The sequence below is a fragment of the Fistularia commersonii genome, chromosome 17 (assembly GCF_037954325.1).
Source record: "Fistularia commersonii isolate RoL2024-O1a breed Wild chromosome 17, RoL_Fcom_v1.0, whole genome shotgun sequence".
NCBI classification, from domain to species: Eukaryota; Metazoa; Chordata; class Actinopteri; order Syngnathiformes; family Fistulariidae; genus Fistularia; species Fistularia commersonii.
Window position 1 is genome coordinate 5,112,376 of NC_141300.1, and position 25,213 is coordinate 5,137,588.

Consider the following 25,213-nt stretch of genomic DNA (forward strand, 5'->3'; position numbering starts at 1 on the left):
AGTGACAATTTATCTATCTAAACAGGGGGCTATCATAGGGTGGATGGAGACATGGTCTAAGCAAGAATGGGCAAGTGGGAATGAACGTGATCTGCGTAAAGCAACTTGAAACTGCAAGGAATGAAAGCGCTACATGAGTGGAAACCATTTACCCTTTTCAGACTCGTAAATGGGAGCGGCACGCTACATTGTCCGTATCACTGGTTACCTGTGGGGGACAAAACTCCCGGGGCTGATCCGAAATGCGCGTCCCTTACTTGTTATACTAGCACGAGCTGAGCCAACAGGAGGTCATTATTCCTTCGCACCTAAAAAAAAGAAAAACAGCCTTATCTTTATCGACCTGAAGAATTTTGTGGATCCAGCTGTTAATTCATTTGATGCATTAATGGCTGCGGCGGCCTCGAGGCAGACCGTGATATGAACCCCTCTAGTTTCCACAGACTGCATCATGTGGACGAAAAATCTAGCGAGAGGTGTCGCTGTCTCCTCCAGACTAGCCTGAAGCTGCAGAGTAAAAATAATCCCAAGAGTCTGACACCTTTTTCACTGTTCTTTCAGCTTTCAGCTGAGTGCTTTCCTTTGTAACTCTTGCTGTGGAAATAAACCCACAAACACTTTGTTATGCATCTTACTGATTCATCTATAGAAGTCCCATGACAGGTACAGCAGCTTTATACATTCATTCAGCCCCTGCTGGAGTGGAATTTATAAGGTCATGTGAAATGGGAGGCGGTGGGTGTGTGTGTGTGTGTGTGTGTGTGTGTGTGTGTGTGTGTGTGTGTGTGTGCCCCCAACTGGCCCGCATGTGATGATCATCAGCACAGATTTAGAATCAGCACAGATTTTGTTTGAGATTTGATCTTGATGATGGTTTCCAACCGAATATCATTATATACATAGACATAAATCCTATATAAGGCCTTTTTTTTCTTTGCCCTGACCTTAGTGTGTCAAAGGTCAAATGCTCCATCCCGTGCTGGAATGCTACTGTTGGAAGACACTCCTTGCCTCACAGTGTTTTCTGCCCTGATTTCAACCAGTCTTGAGACCGGCTTTCATTATTTGTTGGTTTGCTTGTTTGTTTTGTTTGTTGGAAAGGCTACCAGTGACCTCTTGATTTAAATTTCCCATCCGTAGGTTGATGTATATTTCCATCGGATATACTGGAACTATTATGGTTTCCGGGCTGTGTTGCCCCTCCTCATTGCAGAGTCCATAAATTTATCTCCTTATGTCCACTGTCCTCCCTTTCTCTTTAAACGTGTCCGTGTGCATCCCCAACCTGTCCGTCCTGGTACCGTTCCAGTTGATCGGGAGCTTTTTCAGGACGTTTAAATCGCCTTTAGGAGAATTTAATGCCGTTTTCTTCAGTGTCTGCAAAAACATTCCCACGGGTGGCAGCTTAGCCGCCAACCCCTCTTTTCTCTTGCCACCTCCTGGGTCAAAGTTTTCCCCAGGGCACTTTTGTAGCATTTCTATCTCTTTTTCAACCTTTTCATTTGTGTTATATTCCTGAAGAAGACTTCTCATCTCCTCTTGAAGGCCGACAGCCAACTCAACTCCTTTTCGGCTACTTTTCAGACATTTTGTTTAGCTTTTGCCTTCTTTGAACCTGCTGTATATTTTCCATACATTCTGTGCATCCACAGAGCTAAAGCACTGAACAAATACAACTTATCAAGTCAGGATTTTATTTACGTGGCTCTGAATCATAACATAGTTGTCTGATAGCACTTTCCATATCGAGAAGGTCTGGACCACACTCAATATGGGCGTCCTTCTGCCTCACAGGGATAGAAAGAGGGAGCGTTAGAGAGGGAAAGAGAGATAAAAAGCAAGACTGTGATAGAGACAAGGTGTGGGTGAGAGGGTTGGGAGGGACGGCCACTAATGAGCTCCTACAAATAATACCATTTGTGCTGACACTTACATGGACTGAGAGTTTATGTTTAATTAAACCCTTCCAGAAATTCCCCTTTATTTTTATATGCAGGCCAACTCGGTATCATGTAAACTGAACAAAATGAAAATTGCAATTTCAATATTTACATTTTTTGGCATTTTATTTAAACTTTAGAACAGGCAATGATCACATGAATATACCGACATTATTTTGTATGTAATCTTCCAAACAAGATTAAACAAAAGGGAAAAAAGGGAGTTTCTAAATTCAATATTAATTGAAAATACTTGTTAGAATATTAAAAGAAAGTAGTTGGCGGGCCGGATAAAAAAGCAAAATGGGCCGTAAAATGCCCAGGTCTGACCTATACGATCACAATCGTAACTTCCTATTAAATCCTGTACTTCACTTATATTCTTTTTCCTCCATAGCTTGATTTTCAGGAAGAGGTGTGCTCAAAGTGACGTGCGCTCATTTTGTAAACATCACCTGAAGGCCTCTTTCTTTCATGCCTTCATCCAACTGCCTCGCCGAACAGTCATTGTCGCCGCATCGTCCGAATACCCGGGAACAACTTCCTGTCACATTATTAAAAAAAAAAAAAACAACCACCTCCCACAACGCCATCTATGTCTCTTAGAAACTTTCCCTTTCTTTTTAGCTTTCTCCTTCCTAACTTCCAACTTTTATGTCCTTTAAGAAATAATTTGTGTTTTCTTCTTCGTTTGCTCTGGCGCCACTGGCAACGCTCTACAACCGCAGCCATGAATCTTGTATTTACAACCTTTACTTCCTCTGCGCTGTGAAGCCTAGTATGCGACCGATCCAGATATTCGCCTCCCTCTCTCTTTCTGCAGTTTGGACAGAACACGACAAGAACCTTCTCAAGACATTTGGTTCTTCATCTCCTTTTCAGAAGGACTCTGACAAGTTTCCTGTAACAAACAAGTTGAGCAGTAGTAGAATTTTCAATGGGCCCAAACGCGCACACACACACACACAACACACACATATATACACACATACCAATTTATTCTGATGCTACAATACCTCCTATAGCTCGTGAATGTATGCTATGACAAATTAATTTCCCTCTGCCATTAATAAAGTCTATCTATCTATCTATGCCATATATTTATATACATTGACACTATGTACGGTATATATATATAGATATATACTTTTATTTCCGTATATATACTTTTAGCTCCATCCGGGGGTTATTGTGAGAAGGAAAGCCTTTTCTTTTCTTGCTCGAGCCAAGATATAAAAGTCAGAAGCTGTTTGAAGTTTCTCAAAAGCGGGGAAAAGTAGCATTATGTTGCGCGTTTGGCTCCAGCAGGGAGGGCGTGGGAGAGGCCTTGATCGTTCCATCCAACACCGGGTTCTTCATCTCGGTTATTTTAGGAGATACGTAGTTTACGTCCGTCTGTCGTCCGTGCCTCACAGAAATTCAAATCCCAGCGTCTCAAGGGACAGCGATGTTACAAATCTTGTGTTTTTCAAATATCACTTGATGTATTCCAAACACATTTGTCCGTTTGAAAACAAAACTATGACTTCAGTTACATTAAAACACCCGTGTTAGAGTTTTCTAGAGACAGGTGTGTTTTTTGTTAAGCGGAGACCGTATTGGATAGTTTAAGTTAAGCGACATAGAGAGAGCGACCTTTAGTTTATATGAATAGACAAAGGATGGTTTGACTCCTTTTGGCCTCGGGACTCTAACTTTGTTTCGGAGTATTTCTTATTTCTTCCAAACAATTAACAGAAGCCATTGGGTTTAAATCCAGGACAAAGTGTTTCACACATGACAATGGGGGTTTAATGGAAGTAAATAATATGATTTGATCGCAGCATTGAGCGTGATCTTACAATAGTGCGGTTTCTCAACTCCCCACTGATGTTTTCAAGCAAAACTGAACCAACTCTAAACCCCATCAATGAGTTGATCATAGCCTGAATTTTGCTGCAATAATAAAAAAGAACTTATGAAAGTATAGAAATAGGCCAAATGAGGGTTTTGCTTGAGACTCCAGGAAAAGCAGTGTTATTTAAGATCAAAAGTAAACGTAAAAGGAGGCAGATGAGCAGCCTGGCACGCAGTCCATTTAACTAAACAGACCTGGGCATTTTGCTTTTTTATCAAGCCAGCCAACTACTTTCTTTGAATATTTTAATAAGTGTGATCAATCAATATCGAATTTAGAAACTCCTATTTTTTTCCTTTTTTTAATCTTGTATGGATAATTACCTACTCAGTAATGTCGGTACATTTATCTGATCATCAATTGTTTAAAGGTTTAAATAAAATACCAAAAAAATGCAAATATCAAAATTACAAGTTTTATTCTGTTCAGTTAACATAATACCGAGTTGGCCCGCACATAAAAAAATAAATGAGAAATGTGACCAGCCAGCCAAAATAATTGCCCAACCCTTAAACTAAGAGGATGATGTATATCATCAGAAATAAAGTAGAAATATCTCGAAACGGTGCTGAAATGCAGAGCAACAGGTTTAGCGGGGATTTTTCTGGGTTAAATCACATGCAGCGCCCGGTGGGAGGAGACAGACCGACTCACTCCTTTTATTAAAAAAGAAACGCACACCTCTGGTGCGTCCTGCACATTTGACGTCCTCTTTGATAGAAGAAACATAGATAGAATAGAATAGATAGAATGAGGAGGAAACCCGTCCGCCTCATCGCCGCCGTCTGCAACAACAACGGCATCGGAAAAGATGGGAAACTACCTTGGAATTTACCGTAAGTCTCCTCAGATCGACGGCCAGATGTTTCAGAGCCCGGTTCGATATGTCCAGAATTATGACACGTCAGAACTGTGATGGACTCTCCTACATAATCGCCATGTGTTGCGTAAAATCAGTCTCTCCAAAGTCCACAGGGTGTGTTTTGGGTCAACTGTTTGTTAGCAGCTACTCATCCTCTGCCCAAGTCAATGTAGGATTTATTTACAACGCTTCACTTCTATCATGAAGCAACTTTTTACTTGTTTAATTTTGCTTTTATAGCAAACAAGTGGATTTATAAGTATATGGCGTGTTCAAATTAGTTCAATTTAGTCTTAAAGTATGTATTGACACATTTTAAAAGTATGTGAGAGAGAGATTGTAACCACTCAATCAGATTACTGTTAAATGGTAAATGTTTGGCAGACGGCAACGGGTCAAATGATTTACAAGTAAAACAAATAACAGCACTTTGTACGAAAGCTTTTCATTTTTTGGTTGATTTATTGATTTCTATTTTTCTATATTTTAAACGTGAGGATTTTCCCTCAGTGTCGTTCTCGGAAATCCTCACGTGATCACGATCAGCTGTTATTTACTCCTATGAAGTGTGTATGTGTGTCTCATTCACTATGACGTCAAAGTTTAGTCGAAGGCGGAAGTGGTATTTCCTGTATTTCCGCCATTGACGCTGCCTTTACCACACCCTTTCAAACCCCTTCAAACGGGGAAGTTGGGGGGGGGGGTAGAAGCATCAAATTATATCATAGAATAAAATAAAAAAATTAAAAACACAAAAATTCAAAATCACTGCACAGAATTGTGCAATTCGTAAGGAAGCTCGCTTTGCAATTCTATAAGAAATATATATCCTCTGTATGTCTGGTACATGTGGAGAAATTGACAATAAAGCTGATGGGAAGAGATTACTTTTTTTTCAGATATTCTTCAGAATCAGAATCAGAAAAAAACGTTATTTGTTCCTGAGGGGCATAAAAAAAGAAAGTAAATTATACATATATATATATATATATATATATATATATGTGTGTGTGTGTGTGTATATACATGTATCTATGTATGTATGTATATATGTATATATATGTATGTATATGTATGTAGTGCATATTAACATACATATATATATATACATATATATATACACACATCTATGTATATGTGTATGTATAAATTACTGTGCAAAATTGTGCAAATCGTAAGCTCGCTCTGCATTTCTATAATAAATATATCTTCAGTGGCATTACACTCAGAGGGCTGGTACAGCAATGAGGGGTTTGCAGGGTTGCTGGGACTTTAGGAGTTGGATTGGAAGCCTTTGGGGACAAAAGTTTGCTCTTCTCCTCTGGGTCCTGCAGGCAATGCATCAGAGTCTGGGACCAGAGAGGAGGTACTCCAGATGTGGGACCGATCTGCGAGGATCTTAATAAAGACCTCATTGTTATTTTTCGCCATCATTCTTCTTCTTCTTCTTCTTCTTCTTCTTCTTCTTTCGGCTTTTCCCCTCAGGGGTCGCCACAGCGAGTCAACTTTCTCCATCTAACCCTATTCTCTATTTTTCGCCATCATTAATAGACACAATGTATAATTCTGTGTGTGTGTGTGTGTGTGTGTGTGTGTGTGTGTGTGTGTGTGTGTGTGTGTGTGTGTGTGTGTGTGTGTGTGTATAGCATGCTACTAACAACATTGAACTACAAAAAAACAATTGGAAAAATCTGTGAATTTCAATATTCCTTTTTTTTTTGAATACTGAAATTGCATTTAAATTACAAATTAACATTTGGGGTGAAGACCAACCTCTGAAAGTTTGCATCTCTCACAAAGTTCCTTTCCTTTTGATCAAATTATGAAATCCGAAGATGAGGATAATGAGGATGATGGTTGTAATTTTTAGCAAGAGCTCTTACAAATGGTTTCATCATTTGGGTTCAAGAATGCGTTCAAAGCGTTGTGTTTGATCATTTGAGGTTTAGTGCCGCTGTGACAGCAAGTACTACTCCAGTACTGGACAACAATCAAGCTTAATTATTATTATTCTGTGAGTTTTTGCTGCTTCTTATAATCTGGACTTGTTCTGACCGATTCTGCTTTTCTCAGGTCTGAGTTCCAGTTCTTTCTCAACACTGTCACAAGGGTGTCGAAACCAGGTAGCCCAAATCATTTTACTATCACCGCTATCCCGGTAGGAAGAAAAAAACAGACATATTTTATTTTATATCTCTTATTTACAAATATTTGACAAACATCCAGAGTTGGAGTGAATAATCAGTCATTTTTATGACAGTACTGAGCAGCCTTTTGATATGTTTTCTTCCTCCCTGGGCCAAGCAATGGTTAGTGATTGCTGTTTTTATTTTACAGGGAAGATCAACATGGTGGTCTGGGGTAAACTTTGCTGGTATTCGCAACCGAAAACCGCCTACCCGTGGCCGAACGTTCTGCATGTGGTACTGAGTAAAACTCTGAGGTCAGTTGGCATACAGAATTACAATAACCACTGATAAATTGGTGGTTTAACACACTTCATTTGATTGATCTTATACTTTAACTTTGCATGCCCATAGCATATACAAACGCTTCCTAAATATAATGAAATACAGGTATGATTAATGACTGCATTATACATCTTATAAAATGTAAAGCAATAATATACTCAAACATTTTCTTAGACTATGCTTTCTTATTTGCCGATTACAGTCATTTCTGGTTATTAAAAGTTGTATTATTTGTTGTAATTAGGTAATAAATTATTATAATAATAATTGATAAATAAATAATAGCAATGTATTATTTTTATTATTATTGTTATTTTTGAAAATAAATTAATAGAATAATAAATATCATCATAATAATGTATGATAAGTACACAATAATACATTATTATTATTATTATTATTATTATTATTATTATTATTGAAACAAATATAGATATGTAAAATTCTATTGTTCGTTACGGTGGTCTAAGAGGAGACAGACTCTTCTGCCTCTACGGGAAAACTTTGTATTTAACTCCACAAGACCGATGTGCTCTGGTTACCTAGAAACAAGACCTGGGCTTTCATTTCTAATCCCTCACATCTCGGCTCTTCTTTCAGTGCCGCTCCAGATCACGCTCACTTCCTGTGTCAAGATTTTGAGAGTGCCGTCCGCCTGGCAGCACAGGATCCACTCGCAGATCTCATTGAGACTATCTGGATCGTGGGCGGCACCCAGGTCTACGAGGTAAAATGGGAAAAAAAGAGGACGGTTGCTATTCAGGCAATAGTCATGCCCATCCAAGCAGCTTCCACTTTCAGGGTTGTGGCACATCTTTATACAAATTATGTAGCATCGGCTTACTTATGCATTGTAATAACCATTTTATAAGTGCTTTATATTTTATGAACGTTTTTAATCACAAAATCTGAACCTTTGTCGCCCTCCGCGGCCCCTGTCATACTAGGGCATGAAGACCGCCAGCTCATTTTGTTTCTTTTGTCTGAATCATTTTGGTTTGACGGTTATTTTGGCAACACACAGAACTCAGGTACCAAAAAACGTCCTGTCTTTTCTTTTCCTCGGTTTCACTCATGATGTTTGTCACTTTCATCACCCACCACAACACGTGTTTTTCCTCGCTGATGAAATATTTTTTAAAGTGAGTGCATAAACTGTATTTGCAAGGGATGGCGCCATTCAAGCAAGTCACATTACAGAATGACAACACACACAAAAGCAATTTGTGTATGTCATTCTTGTGAGGAACCTGCTCTGCCTCTTATGTTAAAAACGACTTAAGTATATTGGTTTAAAAAAAAACAACAAAAGAAAATTCTGTTCAACTCCCTTTGTTAGCATTTTAACATTTTCCGCCTACTTTTTTGGATGTTCAATTTTTTTCCTCACTCTTATCCTGCGTTATTACATTCAACTTTGCCTTGAATGAGGTTTCTGGTTCAATTCCGTCTGGATGTTCTTTCCTGCGTCTGCATGGGTTTCCTCCAGGTTCTCCAGTTTTCTCCCTGAGACCAAAAACATGCAGCAGGTTCATTGGAAACCCTAAATTGCCCAGATGTGTGAATGAGAGAGTGAATGGTTGTATGTCTCTGTATGAGAATACGTTTCTGGTTATGGCCACCAGAAGCTCCCTTTACGGCACATTACGCCGTAAAGTGCTCTGGGTTAACATCTGCTTGTCAATCGAAACAAAAAGTGTGACGGGAATTACTTTTTGCTTCCAACCAGGACGCACTAAAACACCCCTGGTGTGACCTGCTTTACCTGACAGAGGTCATGGCCGACTTTGACTGCGATGTTTTCTTCCCTGAGTTTGACAGAGAACAATTCAAAAAACAAGAAAGGTAGGTTTCGTTTTGTCTTCCTGGGGTCCACGCCTTCCCCAACCCCCCCTCCCCCAAAAAATTTGTATATACTGGTGCAGTTCACCTCAGTGAATCATACTTTTTGAATATTCCTTTCCCACCAGGAAGTCTGTTATCCTTTTGTGCTTTTAAAGTGAGCTTCTGAAAGTTTCTGCCAAACTTATCACGTACAATTTCTCATATTTCTTTATCTCTTCGCTCCCTTGGTAGATAAAAAGCCCTACACTTTTTTTTTTTGACAGAGTGCAGCTAAATTCCTTCACAGATCCGTCTGTTCGTACCACTGATGTGGCGAATCTTTATTCACTTGCTATAACAATGCATTGGTTTTCAAAATAAGTAGATAAAAAGATAAGATGTATTTACTCATAACTATTCCTTGTGTCGGAATGAAATTTATCAAATGATTGAACTTGTTTCTTTTTGTGTCTAATAATCTGTGGTTCAGGATACATATTTTTTTCATTGATTATTTTACCGCTTTCCACTGCAACGTCTGATCCTCCTTTTCCTTTGTCGCTCAGTTTTGCCGGCGTGCCAGATGGTATTCAAGAGGAAAACGGCATCAAGTACAAATTCCAAGTGTTCAAGAGAGAAATCAAAGAGAGACAAACAGAAAACAGGCCTCTCTGACAACTTTCACTTTCTTGAAACTATCGAGACGTGCAGGTAAAAGCAGAGGCGGCTGTTATGAGTGCGTTTTTTTGACATTGAAATGGTGGAAATCATGCTCATCTTATAGCACGTGTTTGTTTATATAGGGAGATCAAATCTACGCAACATGTGAACTTTATTGTTCATGCAGCCATGTTTACATTTAAGACTTGACTCTGTAGTCACCTGGTCACTGTTCTCATCCGCCTCCGCTCCAGGCAACTGAGCTGGAAATATTCTAGTGGGTGAGTCAGCATCAGCGTCAGCATCAGCGTCAGCATCAGTGTGTGTGTGTTTGTGTGTGTGTCACACCGCAGATCCGGTCCTGTCCGGGTCAACAGGACACGCGTCTCTATGGAGGATGATGATCGATAAGTGTTTCAGATGTGACGGCGTGCTTTCAGAAGTCGTCCTGAAAAATGATTTGAATGTTGAGCGGCTCATTTTGAGACCAGGGTAAATGCTGGTGAAATATTTCCAGACATGATCGACTCCCAGAGAATTATTTTAAATTAAACAAATCAGTGACTAAACTGGCTTCTCTTGAAGTCTTTTCTGGAAAACGTTCAGTTGCGTGTGATCACTTCCACCTTTGGGTGGCGCTATATCAGCACGACAATGTTGACTGACCTTCTTGCTGCTGAAGGAGTGACTCTGGCTCGTAGAATGTGTGTTGAATATTTTGTTTAGTACCTTCGACTAGAAGAAATGAAGTAAAAGTTATGTGCTGGTTAAATTAAATGCGAGCCTGAAATCATGTACATGCATAATTTGATATCCAGAATGGTGGTTAATAGAATAATTATCACTTGACTATTAAACAGTACTGTTCACGGATTATGTGTAAAGCTTCCATTTGTTGTTATGAACTTTTAGAATATGTATTTCATTGATTATATTCTCGTTTCATGTGAGCTTTTTCCTGTTTTGTGTAAAATAAGAAATCGATTGTTCTATTTCAATAAAGCGCATCTACAATGATCTAAATCCCAACCTGCATTCACAGAAGTCTGAGCAACAGATGTTGGGTCTCGGGGCTGGTTCGTTGTAATATATTGTTCCGTCTTAATGGGGCATCCAGATGTTGTTTACCCGGCTCAGCGTGCTCTTGCAGTTTGACTTGAATCGGAACCAGGTCCGACATTAAGCCATCCGGTCAAGCTGTTCACTTTTTTTTTTCATCTCGCTCACAAAGCCAGCACTATGAGACAAGTGTCATTTTTTTTTTTTTTTTTTTTTATATGTCTCGGACCATTGCTTCAGTCTGTCTCGGGGTTAGATGAAGAAGCCGACCGGGGGATTCCCGGGAGGCCTCTGATGAAACTAGTCAGGGTCACTTCTGAACCCGGCTGATTTATTACTTCAAGTGATAGGAGATTTTCCTTGCAGTGCTCTTTTTTTTTTTTCCATCCCGATCCGCGACACGCCGCAACCCGTTTTTTGTTTTTCACACGAATCCTTGGAGGAGGCGACATTCTCGTTGGTCTCGGAAAATAGTATCAGTCACAGATCTGGGAGTTACGTCAAATAGAGACGCCGGATCGGAAGTGAGTACAAATATCCAAATGTCGGCACCTGCGAATCTGGTTTTCATTGTCGTGCATCAAACCGTTCCGTGAAGTATTGAGTAAAAATCTTGTCTTGAATCGTGAAGAGACGGGTCTCTTCCTATCTCAGAGAATAGTAACAATGCTTCAACGCAGATGCTACTGTTTCAAACATGGCTCTGACATGCTATTGCAATGGGTGATGGGCTGTTACAGACACTGAGAATATCACAAATTTAAAATTCAAAGTGCTCTTAAGGTCCAAAAGGAGCATTTCTGTCAAGATTCATTCTACACCTGCAGCATTCGAGAAATATGGCGCTCACGGAAAACACACGGGAGTCACGGACTCGGGTATCGACTGGCCGACTTCAAATAGCAACTATTTATTACCAAGTAGTGGCACTGCGTTATTGCCTTGGCAGAAATCGCAGCCTTTAATTGCAGGTGTCATCTGTCTCTGCGGAGATACGACCCTCCCAAGCAATATGTTAAGTGTAGCTAATATCAACCGGTGTCACGTTTGAAATGGAATAGGACAATTTACATTCCCCCTTATTAACCTCTGCGACTTGACTATGTAATTGAAAAACCGCCGTGCGGGAATTCAGGGGGAGTCGACAAGGACGAGAGAACACGGTCTACAAAATGGAGGTGAGTTGTATTTCTACACCTGAGGCCCGGTGTCATCCGGCTCACCCTGCCGGATCCCGAATAACTGTATTTATTAGTTATCACTGATAAATTAGCCAGGCTGCGACCTTGGAGGATGATAAATGATGGGGAATGTCGCTGCCGTGCATGTAAAATCATAGGCCCTCGCTGGATGAGTGTTCCAGGAGCCTGCAGGGTATGTGTGCGCTTGTGTTTGATGTTGTGAACGGGTTAAAAATGAGCTCTATTTGAGCGTCCATCTCCGGAGCTCAAGTTCATTACCAGATGCACTTTGCATCATCTGCCCGTTGGCTATCGCCATGGCTACGGAGTCACGCTGAGTGATGCAGACGACAGTGGATGGGAGGTCGTTGGTTGTTCACATATATGCTCCCCCATCACCCTCTAGACATGCAAGTCCTCTTTTTGTTGTGACCTCCATCATCCACGCTATCAAGGTCAGGAAACCTCCAGGCGTAAAGTCTCAGCTTCATTAGCTGAGAAACTCACTCCCATTAAAAAACACTTTTACACACATTTCAGGGGCTATTACACTGTTTTTACCAAATATCAAGACCTGTCAAAGATAGGACTTCCCTTGGTTTAAACATTGGTTGTAAAAATGTTTTCTAAAAGCATGAGATGTTAATAATATATATATATATATATATATGTACATATATATATATATATATATATGGATTAAGCTGCTTCCACACAACATATCAGACACAATGTTGTGTGATACAGTGTATCAGACACAACGGATATTGATTCTGCATTCAAATGAACCTCTCGAAGCAAATGAAGTTTGCTTTTTTTGTTTTTGACCATACTTGTCTGTTTGAAATGCAATGATGACTTCTAGTGGTGAAACTGCTCATAGTAAAATGTTTCCATCTGTAATGTGACAATAAAACGCTAAGACACACTTAGACTGCATCCCGCAGGGAAACAGCTGCGCTGCCAAGAACATTGTGTGAAAATGAGACTCCTGCGCGGTCTGTGAATAAAACAGCCTTGTTTCTTTTTAGTTTGCTCTAATAGATGCGATAGGCGTGTCGGTTCGTCCGTCACTGTGCTCATGTGTCACCCAGTGTTTGTTACACATAGGTTTTTTTGATGAGGTAATAAGGTGTAATAACCTGTGCATTCGACTTCAACCATCTGCGTCCTTGCGACGTGTGTTGACATTCATAGTTGAGCTGTAGAGAATAAAATAAAATAAAAAATATCCCAGCAATGCCTTGTCATCTTCAAAAAATAAATAAAATAACTGAACGTATTGCCAGGTGTTGAAAGATGTTTCATTTGAGCTCCAGCAGGATACGTGTACGAAAAAATCTTTTTTTTTTTTTTTTAATCCAACTGCAAACATTATGTTTTGAAAGCAGTAACATCAGACTATTATGAATATTTCTTGACAATACAATTCTGTATTACAGTACATCTACTACTACTTGTATTACTAATATAGCAACATTATGTTGAAAGGCTTTGGGTGACTGTTCACTGAAATAATGAATGAACCCATCAGAGGACTGTTAAATTATAGCAGTATGAAAAGCAAAATCCTCATTATGGACCATTCTTAAAAAGAAAAAGGAACTGAGAAGACCAGGAAGACAACGGGCAGAACCAGAGAAGCAAAGAGTTCTTTCCTCCGGGAATGAACGACACATTAAATCATCTAGTCGTGACACTCGGAAGGAGAAAGAAGTTTTCAATCAATGTACGATCAAATGACTTGTTGAAGAAAAATCTAATATCGGTACTTGTCCATGTATGTTCATTCATGTACTTATACAACCCTGAAAATAGAATGTTTCTGTTTGAAGGCCAAGTGTCAGCGCACAAATAAAATCTTTATTTCTAATCCATTGTGATGGATTTAAATTTCAGATCATGTGAAAAACACTAACCGAAATATGTGGGCCTGCGAATGTTGTTTTCACAGTTTTATCTTTTACAATTCCATTTGCCTTGCTGATTATGTATTTTATATGAATTTTACTAATGTTGATTCATTCATTCCTGCACTGGGGGGCTACAGTCTATCCTCGCTGTTATTTGGCGTCAGGCAGGGTTCACCCTGCTGAACCCGTCACCAGTGGATCGCAGGGCCACATATTAAGACATACGGGCAAACATTCTCTCACTTACATGTTTAGATATACAACCATTTACTCATCAGAGACAATTCACTGTCATGTAAACATCGTATGGACAGACAACTATTCATCCACACATTCACACATCATACAGACATCCATCCATTTGCTTGTCTTATTGACATGCAATCATTCACCCACTTGTTCAAAAATCTCGTCCATTACCGGTCCACAATGAGCCCACAGCATGTTCAGAAGGCAGAAGCGGCAACCACTGCGCCACCACGCCGCCCTCTGTGTCTAAAAAGGTAGTAAGTGTGAAAAGAAAACATGCAATTTTGCATTTACATTTTTTAAATCATTTTAATATCAGGAGTTTCAGCTGGTTGGCTAGAAGAAAAATCCCTCCGTGTGTGTTGGAAAGAGGTGCTAAACATAAGACCTGCTGTGCGTTATCTACGGTCATGTGGTGAAGCGATTTACAAAACTCGCTTTCCAAGCCCCCCCTTCAAGTTTGAAATAATACATTAAGAACTGTCATATTGGAAATGTCAACCATCCAGTGACACAGAAAAGGAGAGATCTCTTCAAGGAGTCGGTGATTCTTTATGTAGTTTCAGTTTTGTGTTGGGAGGCAGGAGGGAAAGTCAGATTGGGTCAAATGCGAAATGGTTAGAAAAACAAGCTATTCCAGGTGTCTCACACGCAATTTCAGACACATTCATTTAATTGCATGAATCCAGAAAAATTATAATGACAATCGCGTTCACCCAGTTCAACCCTTGGCATTTGTTTCCACGTGTCAATCATCCACTTGTAACGGGGCGATGGGGTTAAAAAGAGGTCTCTCTCTCCGAAGCTGCAGTTTCCCACACGTCTTCTCAAAGTCCTTTTTGGTACCATTCAGAACCTCCAAGCTTCTGTCCCTGACGTCATAACCATGTACTCTCAGTCTCTGGATGCGATAATTGATGATTTGTGTCGTCAGTTCCAGAACGGTCGGCGTTTCCACGATGCGGGACATGCTGATCCCTGCGGAGAGGAGCCCCTGAAAGCGCTCAGCCAGAGTAGCGTGAGGATAGTAAAGCAGGGCCGGACATTTGAGAATGGTGGCCCGCAGCTCGGCCTCAGAGCAGCCCGTGGTCTCCTGGGAGAACCGCAGGGTGCTGCGCATGCTGTCCGGGTTGAGCTCTGTGATGAAACCCCTCAGCTTGGCTAGGAGGTGGAGCAGCTCTGCTGTGCTGAAGCCCTTGTCTCTCAGGAACAACATGTTCTCTCTGAGCCCTTCCGGAGGCTTGAGGAGAACAAAAGGGTTTTGGCTCAGCAGCTTCTGAAGCCAGATCTTCATGTTGTCCGGGTTTCCTCCGAGGTCCAGGTAGGTCTGCTGGAGCGTCCGCGCCATGACCTCGTTCTGCTCTACCGGTCGGCTGAAGCTCTGCGGGGCGCTGGCCATGAGTTTAGTGATGATTCGCTTGTTGAGGTTTAAGCTCTGGAAGTAAGCGATGTTTTTGCACTGGTTGCCATGGTGACATGAGGCGGTGAAGAAAGACGCTGGGAATTTTTCAATAATACCAACAAGCTCTTTCTGGTTGGGGCACACCGACGTCCACAGCTCCCTCTGTGCCTGCATTTGATCTGGCCTGCAGAGCACAGCCTCGGGGTGAGCCGCCAAGATCCGTGAGATGATTGGCCCCGAAGCCCCCATGTCCTTCAGCAGGTCGGCCACCTCCTTTGTGTACGCCGGCCTCTGATGCAGAACCCAGCTCCTGAGCTTCCTGACCTTCTGCACGTCCACGGACAGATCGTAGAGAGCCTCCACGGTCTGCCGGTTCTCTTCTGGGCTCTGGGTCACGTATGGTCTCGGGTTGAAGGGGAAAGCGGGGACACGCTGGCAGTGGAAGCAAAGGGATGTCGCTATCAGGCGCAACATTGCTGCGTCTTTTGGCAGAGCGCCTGAGGAGAAGCAAAACAGCAACAGGCAACACCATTTTAATAAATATACCACGGCTTGGCAAAAAGGCGAGATTTTTATGTCGGTCAATCACGATAATTACCGAAATCGATGCCCGATCGCTAAACAGTGGGGAAGAAAGTCAATACACCGATCTGTTGTGTTAATTTCTCCTGGTTTATATTGTTATGCAGATGTCAATTGATATTTGTATTATAACAGTTGTTGTTACCAGCAAAAAAAGACAGCCAATAACTTCACAATGAACAGGGACTGATAGAATAACTAGCAAAACACTCCTGTCAGGTGTCTTTCAAACATCTGATAAGTGTATTCTGCATTTGCTTGTTGTTTCGTTTCGGTCATGCATTGTGGGCCGCACTAAATAAAGTTGGAAAATAGTTGGGGGCATAATCCGGGCCCGCTGATAATCATTATCATGCACAAAAACAACATTAAGAACTTTTCTTGTCATGCGGCGCACAAATGAGCCAACACCGAGGAAACTAATAACTTAATGGCACAGATAAATGGCACATACGTGAGGAGGAATATGTCTCAGCTCTACTACCTCAAAAATAAATAAACACATTCTAAGCATTGGGTGCTTTCAAAGTTCCTCTGCCACCTCAGGCAAGTCCACGTGCGCACTCACATCTAAGCTGTTTCTCACCATCAGTCCACAAAGCCTGCTTACTGCCCTTCACTGCAACTTCCACCAGAACAGATGGCCTACACTGATTGCAAGAGGATTTTAATATACACAGGAGGACATCACAATTAAATCTTCATAAAAAAAAAGCATGGCATGCTAACTTTTAATATCTGTATCTGCTTCTAAGTGAGACATGACAAATGAAGGGAATCCAACATATTGCGAATAAATCTCCTTCATATATAGTGGCTTAAATTAAGGTCGAGGTTCAAAAAGCTGTACAAGGGTTGGAAAAAAAAAAAAAAGGATCATTCAGTGGAGCCAAGAATTTCACAACATATGGGTACTTCAGGGACCCAAAGGCCAGAATGATGGGAAAGGGGCTCTGGGTTCAGACAACCCGAAAAACCTTGACCTGCCATTCCTTCAGATAATCTTGTACACATCAGATATTGTACTGTCGTCAAAATTGAATTTGACGATAGAAAAGAACGCTATTAATCACAATGATAAAAGACTGATTTTCATTCTCTGGGTGGAAGCCAATACAAGGACTGACAGTGGGAGATTTGATCTGTACTCCTTTATCTCTGCTCTTTTTCATATCCTCTTCAATAGTTTTTTATATTGCTAGGCCGTATGGTTACTACGAGGACAGCAAACGCACAAATGTGCACTCAATGTTACAACAGCTGGTAGAGTGTGCTGTTGAACATCAAGTGGAGCCACCCTTCTGTTTACGATATCTTTCTCGCTCGCTCCACACACACGCACACACGCATCTGTGTTACACAAGCACTACAGGAAGTAGTCGAAATACTCTGAACACGGGAAAATACTGAAGCCATGTGATGAATAAAATAGGTAGAGAAAATAAATGAAAAATTTTCCTTGTCTGTCTGATGTTTGCAGTTGAAAGTGAAAACCACAGCATTTTCCTTAAGATAGAATTTATTGACTTAAAAACACATACACTTAAATCAGAAAAGGGTTAATAACAACACAAACCTCAGCTCTGCAACATCAAAACAGGGTTTTGTCTGTCTCTGTCTGGGGAAAAGGCTGTAGGGATCATACTGTCAATGTACAAACACTCTACAGTGATTGGTCACCCAGAGGCTCCATCGCCGCAGAATCCAAGTTTGACAGTGTAAGAAGACGGACGACAGCGAACTGAGTCTCAGCAGGGGGGAAAATAACCTGGCAGAAAGGATAGGTGTGAGTCAGACGGGGATGGGGTTCCATCTTGAAACTACAAGATTCACTAAACATGGCTAAATATTCTAAAAATATTAGGAACTTTTTGAACATGAAATTTTACCTACCTACAGTGACGAAAGTGGGGTAACCAGGTTTGGACAACATATTCATTTCTATGCGTCAGACTTGAAGTTGCTCCAGTGTGACGTCGAGAGCCAGCATTCATAGTCAGCACGAAGGGAGAGACTAACTTGAGCGCTGGACACTGATGAGGATTCGCACAGTGGAGTCAGTCATGTGACACATGCAGGGGCCTGAGAAAGACTAAAGCATTGAGCCAAAAGGACAAAAAATATAGCTGTTATATAGTTAAATTTAAAAACTAATTATTTGTTGTCTATTTACTATGATTATTCGTATTGATCTAAGAGATGAATTGAGGCCCTCCCTCTTATACCATACTCATAATGTTTCATGCATCCATGCTACAAAGCATGTTTATGTGAACTTTTTTTGGTCGTTTTATGATTTCTACCTACTGGGAACTCTCTTCCAGTAGTTTCTTGCTAATTTTCGGGTGATTTCTTCATGAGTTTGGGAGGATGTTTTGCTCATGGCTGGCAGCTAATTCACTCATGTCATTTTTACGAGACACTGATTAGTCTCAATATTGCACTTAATATCACAAAAGTCTCCTGCTGGAGAGTCAGAGGAGCTCTAGGCCATAACTCAATCTTCAGACACAACAGAACATAGCTGTTTGATTTGAGCCCCTGCAAAAAAAAAAAAAAAAGTAAAACATGTTTTACTCTTTGTTCAGTCAGGCAAAGATTGGAATTTTCTAATACTGATTCAAATCACTATCACAAAAAATATGCTTGTTTGCATATTGCCCAGTCATAATTTCCCAAGGTATATTTTTGAGGGGAACAAGGCAAAAGAACCAACAGGAAAACAGGTCATTAAATTTGACTGGTTTAGAGATAGAGGCAGGTTAACTACTATTTTTTTTCAAAATACATTGAAAAGGCAAAGCTAATATATTCACACATGCGTCTAAAACAAACAGAGACCCTTCTGATACATTTCTGTTTGTCCAAAACCTTTCTGTTTTTTTTTCCCTCTGGTCTGAGAAAGTTCTAGGCATGAGATGCTTGTTAGGAACACACTGTCAGACTGGAGGCAGACCATCAACAATCTCAGACGCAAGAAAGGCATCCCAATTGTTTTCACATTTTATAGTAATAAGTTAGCTTTTTGCAACAACATGAATTGGAAGGGTGGTTTGAGTAACTCCTGATTGAACCTTTTAATGTCTGATTAGCGTTTTTCAACAGGTTTGCAACCGACTGTGTCAAGCCTGTAAGACTGCATTTTAAGTGAATGAAAATCATGGCTGGGCTTTCTGCACAGCCGTATTGACCCTCCCATTATAATTGGGCCTATTTATGTTTTAGGGCAGACTGCCAATCATGAGAGTGATCACTGCAATTTTGTTCAATCCACATGGAACACCTGATGACATTACACAAAGCCGACCGATATTTCCAGAGATTTTGCTAACATGGAATGGCCCGTCAAACACAGACGAAATGAAAAATACAAGAATCAACAGAACCTGTATAGCTACTTCTATTCCGTTCAGTTTCCAAAGAGGACATTGTAGTTTAGTCCCTCTGCATTGACTAACAGAGCACATGATTATCACATTTTTTGTTCTGCTGTTTTGGATCCTGTCACTCATCATCGCAGATATCTATCACAGCTCTTGCTAGCTCTTCAAGTGTAAGAGCTTTGCCTCTGAAAAGGCATAAGTGTTGCAGAGTATATTTATCAAGTTGAGGGTCCTGTTGAGAAAATCATTAAATATAAGATGGAATCAGAAGACAAGTAGCGCCTCAATAGGATAAGGGGGCTATAACACATAGTATGTAAATAATATGTCTTGATTCAACACTGCGAATGATGTAGCTGTATAAAAACCATGAGTTTGACACTGGAGGGCTATTATTACATGAATCGATAGGTAGGGGCATTTTGATATAACTACCCTGGGCTGCACACCGGGTCCAATCGGCAGATACAACTTTGATTTGAAAATCTAAAGTCACTGTGGATGAACTCTGTTAATCTAAAACTTAATTCAGGTAATTTCTTTAATGGGGCATGTTAGGGATATTTTCAAGTTTATTTTATTTTTTATGTAGAAACCATGTCACGCAACCCTTTGATTCATGCCTATGATTATATACAAACATGGAGAGAATTTTTAATTTTTTTTCTTCTCATCCACTGGAGAAATATATTACTGATTTCACATGAAAAAAAGTAAAGGGACGGGACAAATTTACTTGTGAGGGTTTTTTAACTACTATCAGCTTGCTTCAAATTCAGCTTATAAATCAAGGCTTACAGCCTTGCTTAAAGACACATCAAAAATAGATACTGAAAGAGGGGAAAGTGCTGCTCATTAACTCCTCTCACCCATATCTATTTCCGGATGATCTGAGCAGCAGGATTCAAAATAGTGACCTTTTCAGCAGCAGGCTTCTCTAGTGCTGAGGTGGGCCAGCTTAATATAACATTTAGGCCCCTAAGTGTCCAACAAGTGCATTACCACCACTGCAGAACTCACAATGCAAAATATAAATGCATGTCCTATTTTTGATGCTTCTAATAAGAATGAATACTCATCACAGTCTTATTTTCCATGACCAATCAATGAGAAAATACTGATCAATGTTCCCTACTATGATAGAACTTACCTACAATTCAATATAGTGATCTGAACGGGTTCAAAAGTGCAACCTCAACATACAAAACAGTGACAAACAATAATTATTTAGTTTTTTTACATGCCCAATTATGACCAAATTATCATCTTAAATGAAATGTTGCAGGGGTTTAGCGACATTCTGTTTACAGTGAAAGCATTACAGACTTTATATGTTCCCAGATTGATCATAGCAGCTGTTTTCTACCAAATGCAAGAGCCATTGGGTAAAAATAACAGACATTGCAAATAACATTACAACACAACATTGTATTATTATTTATTAACTATAATATTGATCAAACTCATCTGAAATAAGAATTCATGCTGTCCTCTATGAACCTTGTTTGGTCAATGTCTAATTCTACATGTAGAGGAATGTAACAGAATTTAGATATACGTGACAGACCAGAGTTTTTTTTTTTTTTTTTTAGTGCAATCAATTTAATGCCACTTCGCTTGCACTACATAAAATTATCAATAATGTGCACGGATCGGAGAGAACGCCTCGGGTGACCTTAGCATGAACGTACACCAGGTGTTCGCTGACAAAAACACTGGCTATTCAAAACATGGTGTATTTCAAAGGGAACACAAGTTCCACTGTGTTTTCCTTTCTTATAATAACAATTAACTGCTACTTATATCGAAATATATCTAATTTAGATACATCATTTTACTGTATGAAGGGCTACATCTGTTAGCCTAGCAGAAGCATTACAGAGCATTATAGGAAACAAGAGCTGCTCCATTTCACCGATATTATCGAAGAAAAAAAAACTGTCAATTTAAATATTTGTGACAAGGAGTATGAATATGTGAGAATATATGTGAATAACGAGTTACCTGTATCAAAGAATATCTCAACGTGAGACTGTAGTAGGTGGACCAGACGCACTGTTACCGAATGGGTTTCTTCTTCTACGGCTCGTCGTTGTTTGGCGCCGGGGCTCAGCAGCGCCCCCTAGCGGCGAAGCCTGGAACCCCACTCTTGTACGCCTCAGTGTCAGACAATGTTGCCCCGTTTTGCTCCTCGTCTCCAAAGCTCTGCTCTTTTATTGCGGGCCATATGTCCTGTAATTAAATAATTTCGGCAAATATCTGGATCTTAAATAGCAGTTGGTGCGCCTCCATAGAGTTCGGGTCCCCGATGATTGTAATCAGTGAGGGGCTGGATTGGACTGAACACATGCAGAGTTCTCTCGCAGTTGGTGCTTAATCATGATGCTTGATCATCGGCTCGGCAAGCTGTTCCCTCAACAGCTTTGAGCTTCTACTGAGCACGGAAGCTGGCTTCATTATGCACGAGTAAACAGCTGAAAGGGAGCTGAAACAACCTCAAAGGAAAACAGATTGACGCTTCCTTTCTTTTTAATGCCCGATATGTCGACAGGTGAGAGTACATGATTATCTTGTTATTTACAGGTTCTGTCTCAAAGAGGCTTCAACATGTGAAAACATATTTCATTTTCAGGATCTTCTTACTGGGACACCTGTGTTTCATGCTGTCTTCATTGTGATGGAAAGTGTGAAGCGACATGTGGGCCAGTCAGTTCAACGGTACCATTCACCGTTACGTTCTGTTACCATTTGTATTTATTTTCTTTAGCAAAGTCACAGGGTCTTTCCCGCTCTGATGCCCTCCTCTTTCTGCCTGAAAAAGGAACAAATAAAATGAAGGCAAAAGGAAAGTACCTTGGAGTATTGTCATAAACATGAAGATAAGAGTCATTCCTAGATAAAAAAACAGGAATGAAACTTAACTTTGCCCAAGAGAAATAATGGGATAGGCGGAGAGGTGAAGGATAATTGTTGCTGTGAAATGTTTTTCATCAGGCATCAGTTTCCTTAACTCTTCATGCCATTAGCTGTCAATATGCCGTCAGATTACGTCGGGGTAAGATGAAAAGGAATGAACATCATGATATTCTGAAGGCCATTTGTCAACATCTATTCATATTGCAGCATTTTCCCAGGTGTGGAGAGACACGTCTGTTGTGCTTGGCAGTCAGAGATGTAATTTATTCAAATTAAACTCTAATTCTTACCTGACATTTCATACAATTCAGAATTGATTTTGTAAGAAATCCAGCAGAGGATCTGGGCAGAAGAGATGAACCTCAGTAGAACTGAAAAAATAATAATAAAAATACACCTGATTTCACTGGCAGGTTTTATGTATTGATGATTTTTGTGATGGAGTAGACTGCCAGTTATCAAGATGAATGAATCAGTCGCAATGGAAAACTGTTTCTCTATGAAAGATGCACAAAATCTATCTAACGATATTCAAAACGCGCTCTTCAAAATGTACCCAATCCAAATCCATAAAAGGTTGTCATGAATATGATCCATGGTCTGGCCCTCTCAGATGACTAGGTTATTGGTTTTGAGGAGCTTCAGCAATCTCGTCAAATAATGGGATGTTTTCTTATACCCCATTTAATTACATCTCCTGAATGCTCCAGAAATCTCACTGCCAAGCTGTGATTTCCCCGCATAAAGCCGAATCCGCTGTATGAAACGCAATCTGTTAAGGTGACCGGTCGTTGTACTTGTCTGTCGGACGAATGCTTGTTCTGGTGCCGTCCTGCGAAGTAAACATTTACTGACAACGAACCGGTGTTGCTCAAAATGGGACGGCGTGGCTCAGGGGGTTTAGAGCAGTCGTCCTCGGAACTGAACATTCCTGTTTCAATTCCCGTGCTCCTCCAAGCCTCTCGAAGTGTTGTTGAGCAAGACACTAAACCCCTAACTGCTCCCCTCCTTAGCTGCCTTCTGCTCATGGTTCATCCCTGATTGGTTAAATGCAGTGATCAAATTTCACTGACGTTAGTCTCTTTGTATAACTGCATGTGACAGTAAAGTTCTTTCTTCCACAATACCTGTTGTTTCTTGTAACAATCGCATCTTGTGTTGCAGGGTGAAACAAAATCTCTTCAGCGATGGGGTTTATCTCTTTGATACTTATCAAGAGTGATTTCCTTGTTTTGCAATGCGAAGAGAGTTCTTTTTACCTCGCTTGCCACACCAGTAGGATAAATATTGATTGTCATGGCACGTAGTAAAGTTTTTCTATTCATTAGCAGCTGAGTGCTTTTACTTCAGGATCTATGCTACAAGAGAGTCTAACAATGTTTCACGCTGGTGAACAACTTGTGGTGAGACGTTTACTTTTTTGCTAAGTTGTTTGCTAAGTGATGAACACACTATACCACCCCGCCCGCGTGACTAAAAAGAGATTACGTTTAATGGTTCCATTATTCAAGAGCTGTTTCTCCATTGTGAAGTGCGTGAAACATTTGTCCGTTGTGCTCCTCATATTGCACAACTGAGGGGTGTGGAGAGAGAAAGAATCTGCTAAGCACTACAGCAACAAATCAGGAATGAACAAAGTTTTGAATCTCAGCACCATAAAAGAGTGGAAAAAAGCACGACGGTTGACGTTATGCTTCCAGATTTATTCAGATTAGTGTTTGCCCTGAATTACAATGTGATGGTACGTCACTCTTGCATCGCATTGGCAAAAGTGTAAACATGCTGGTGTTCAGTGAATTCTCACTGGAGCACATACACACTCCCTCTATGGTGGTTTAGCAGCCTCTCACCACGCCCACAGGTAAAAACCTGCTGAACTACATGTCAAAAGAACGCACAAACAACAGTCTAATTGCATTTGAATTAACTGTCAGTGTTTCTTAAGCCTCACTGGTTTACTCACATTTGTCACAATCCAAAGTGCCATCACAGACACACTGACCTATGCGAGTCAGTATATGTGCGAGTGTGCAGCTGTCACTCTAAAGCTGACTCCGTTTGTGAAGGCCGGCACAAGAACGCTGGAGAGGAGGAAGCTGAGAAAGACACCAGAGGCGGAACTAAAGTGACAAACCACAGAGGAGCCATGACAAGAGGGTTGATTGTTCGAAACCATCAGCCGAGGGAAAACATGATTTCCTTGAGGTTTGGGACGCTTCTTCTATTTCTCTATATTCAGTGGGCCCACAATCAGGAGGTACATCCTACTTTCAGAGCCAAGGATACTATTATCGAGATGGGCTATTGTTTTGGAGTGGATTACATTGTTGTGTATCGATGTACTTCGGAGGGAGACCAGCTGCTTGGCAACTCTTCAGACAACAGCGTTTCCTTCGCGCCTCCTGCCGACCTCCGGGGTCGTATCCACACCAACAAAAAAAATCACCTGCTCGGTCTGCAGATCCACGATCTCACACTCCTGGACTCGGGGATTTACAGGAGGGAGTGTTGGAAGAACCAAACACTCATCAACCATCACACGTACCAGCTGTTTGTGTGCGACGAAGAGAGTGGATATGACAGTGTCGTCTCGAACGAGGTGAACGGAGCATTCGAGCTTGTGTGCAATGGCACGTCGATCGGACAAGAGGGGAGCTCAGTGCGCTGGTACTATGAAATGCACCCGTCTTACAACCTCAAGCTCCTCCTGGATAACAGCGCGTCACTGCGACTACTGGTGGATGAGCTCCAGGGAATGGTGGAGGTCAGAAAAAATGGCAGCATTCTCCTGCTCAGCAGGAGGTTTTTGAAAAATAACCTGATGTTTTCCTGTCTGGTAATGAAGGAAACAAAATGCCTGAGCTTCCAAAATAT

General features: G+C 40.8%; 2 protein-coding genes across 5 annotated transcripts; one reads left to right on the plus strand and one right to left on the minus strand.

The window, feature by feature from the left end:
- Positions 1 to 4,491: 4,491 nt before the first annotated feature.
- LOC147224836 (dihydrofolate reductase) lies at positions 4,492 to 10,527 on the plus strand. Its single transcript, XM_086163053.1, has 6 exons — positions 4,492 to 4,673; positions 6,773 to 6,822; positions 7,037 to 7,142; positions 7,771 to 7,897; positions 8,900 to 9,015; positions 9,561 to 10,527. The coding sequence occupies exons 1-6, from the start codon at positions 4,588 to 4,590 to the stop codon at positions 9,667 to 9,669; spliced, it is 594 nt and encodes a 197-aa protein (XP_086019179.1). The 5' UTR covers positions 4,492 to 4,587; the 3' UTR covers positions 9,670 to 10,527.
- A 2,482-nt stretch (positions 10,528 to 13,009) lies between these two features.
- On the minus strand, positions 13,010 to 21,506 carry mterf2 (mitochondrial transcription termination factor 2). Of its 4 annotated transcripts, none has more exons than XM_086163799.1 (4): positions 21,428 to 21,506; positions 17,934 to 18,073; positions 17,617 to 17,808; positions 13,090 to 15,955 (listed from the first exon to the last, which is right to left on the minus strand). In XM_086163799.1, the coding sequence occupies exon 4, from the start codon at positions 15,930 to 15,932 to the stop codon at positions 14,805 to 14,807; it is 1,128 nt and encodes a 375-aa protein (XP_086019925.1). In that variant the 5' UTR covers positions 15,933 to 15,955; positions 17,617 to 17,808; positions 17,934 to 18,073; positions 21,428 to 21,506; the 3' UTR covers positions 13,090 to 14,804. The 4 variants fall into 4 exon arrangements, 3 of the variants coding, with proteins under 3 accessions (XP_086019926.1, XP_086019925.1, XP_086019924.1); XM_086163798.1 differs by having other exon boundaries at positions 17,934 to 18,132; positions 21,428 to 21,504; XM_086163800.1 differs by lacking the exons at positions 17,617 to 17,808; positions 17,934 to 18,073 and having other exon boundaries at positions 13,010 to 15,955; positions 21,428 to 21,494.
- Positions 21,507 to 25,213: the final 3,707 nt, after the last annotated feature.

Excerpts from the sequence above, each read along its gene's own strand:
- LOC147224836 (XM_086163053.1), top strand. The coding sequence starts at position 4,588 with ATGAGGAGGAAACCCGTCCGCCTCATCGCCGCCGTCTGCAACAACAAC. Across the intron at positions 6,823-7,036 it reads CACAAGGGTGTCGAAACCAG|GGAAGATCAACATGGTGGTC; the intron begins GTAGCCCAAATC and ends TTTATTTTACAG. Across the intron at positions 7,898-8,899 it reads GCGGCACCCAGGTCTACGAG|GACGCACTAAAACACCCCTG; the intron begins GTAAAATGGGAA and ends GCTTCCAACCAG.
- mterf2 (XM_086163800.1), bottom strand. The coding sequence starts at position 15,932 with ATGTTGCGCCTGATAGCGACATCCCTTTGCTTCCACTGCCAGCGTGTC.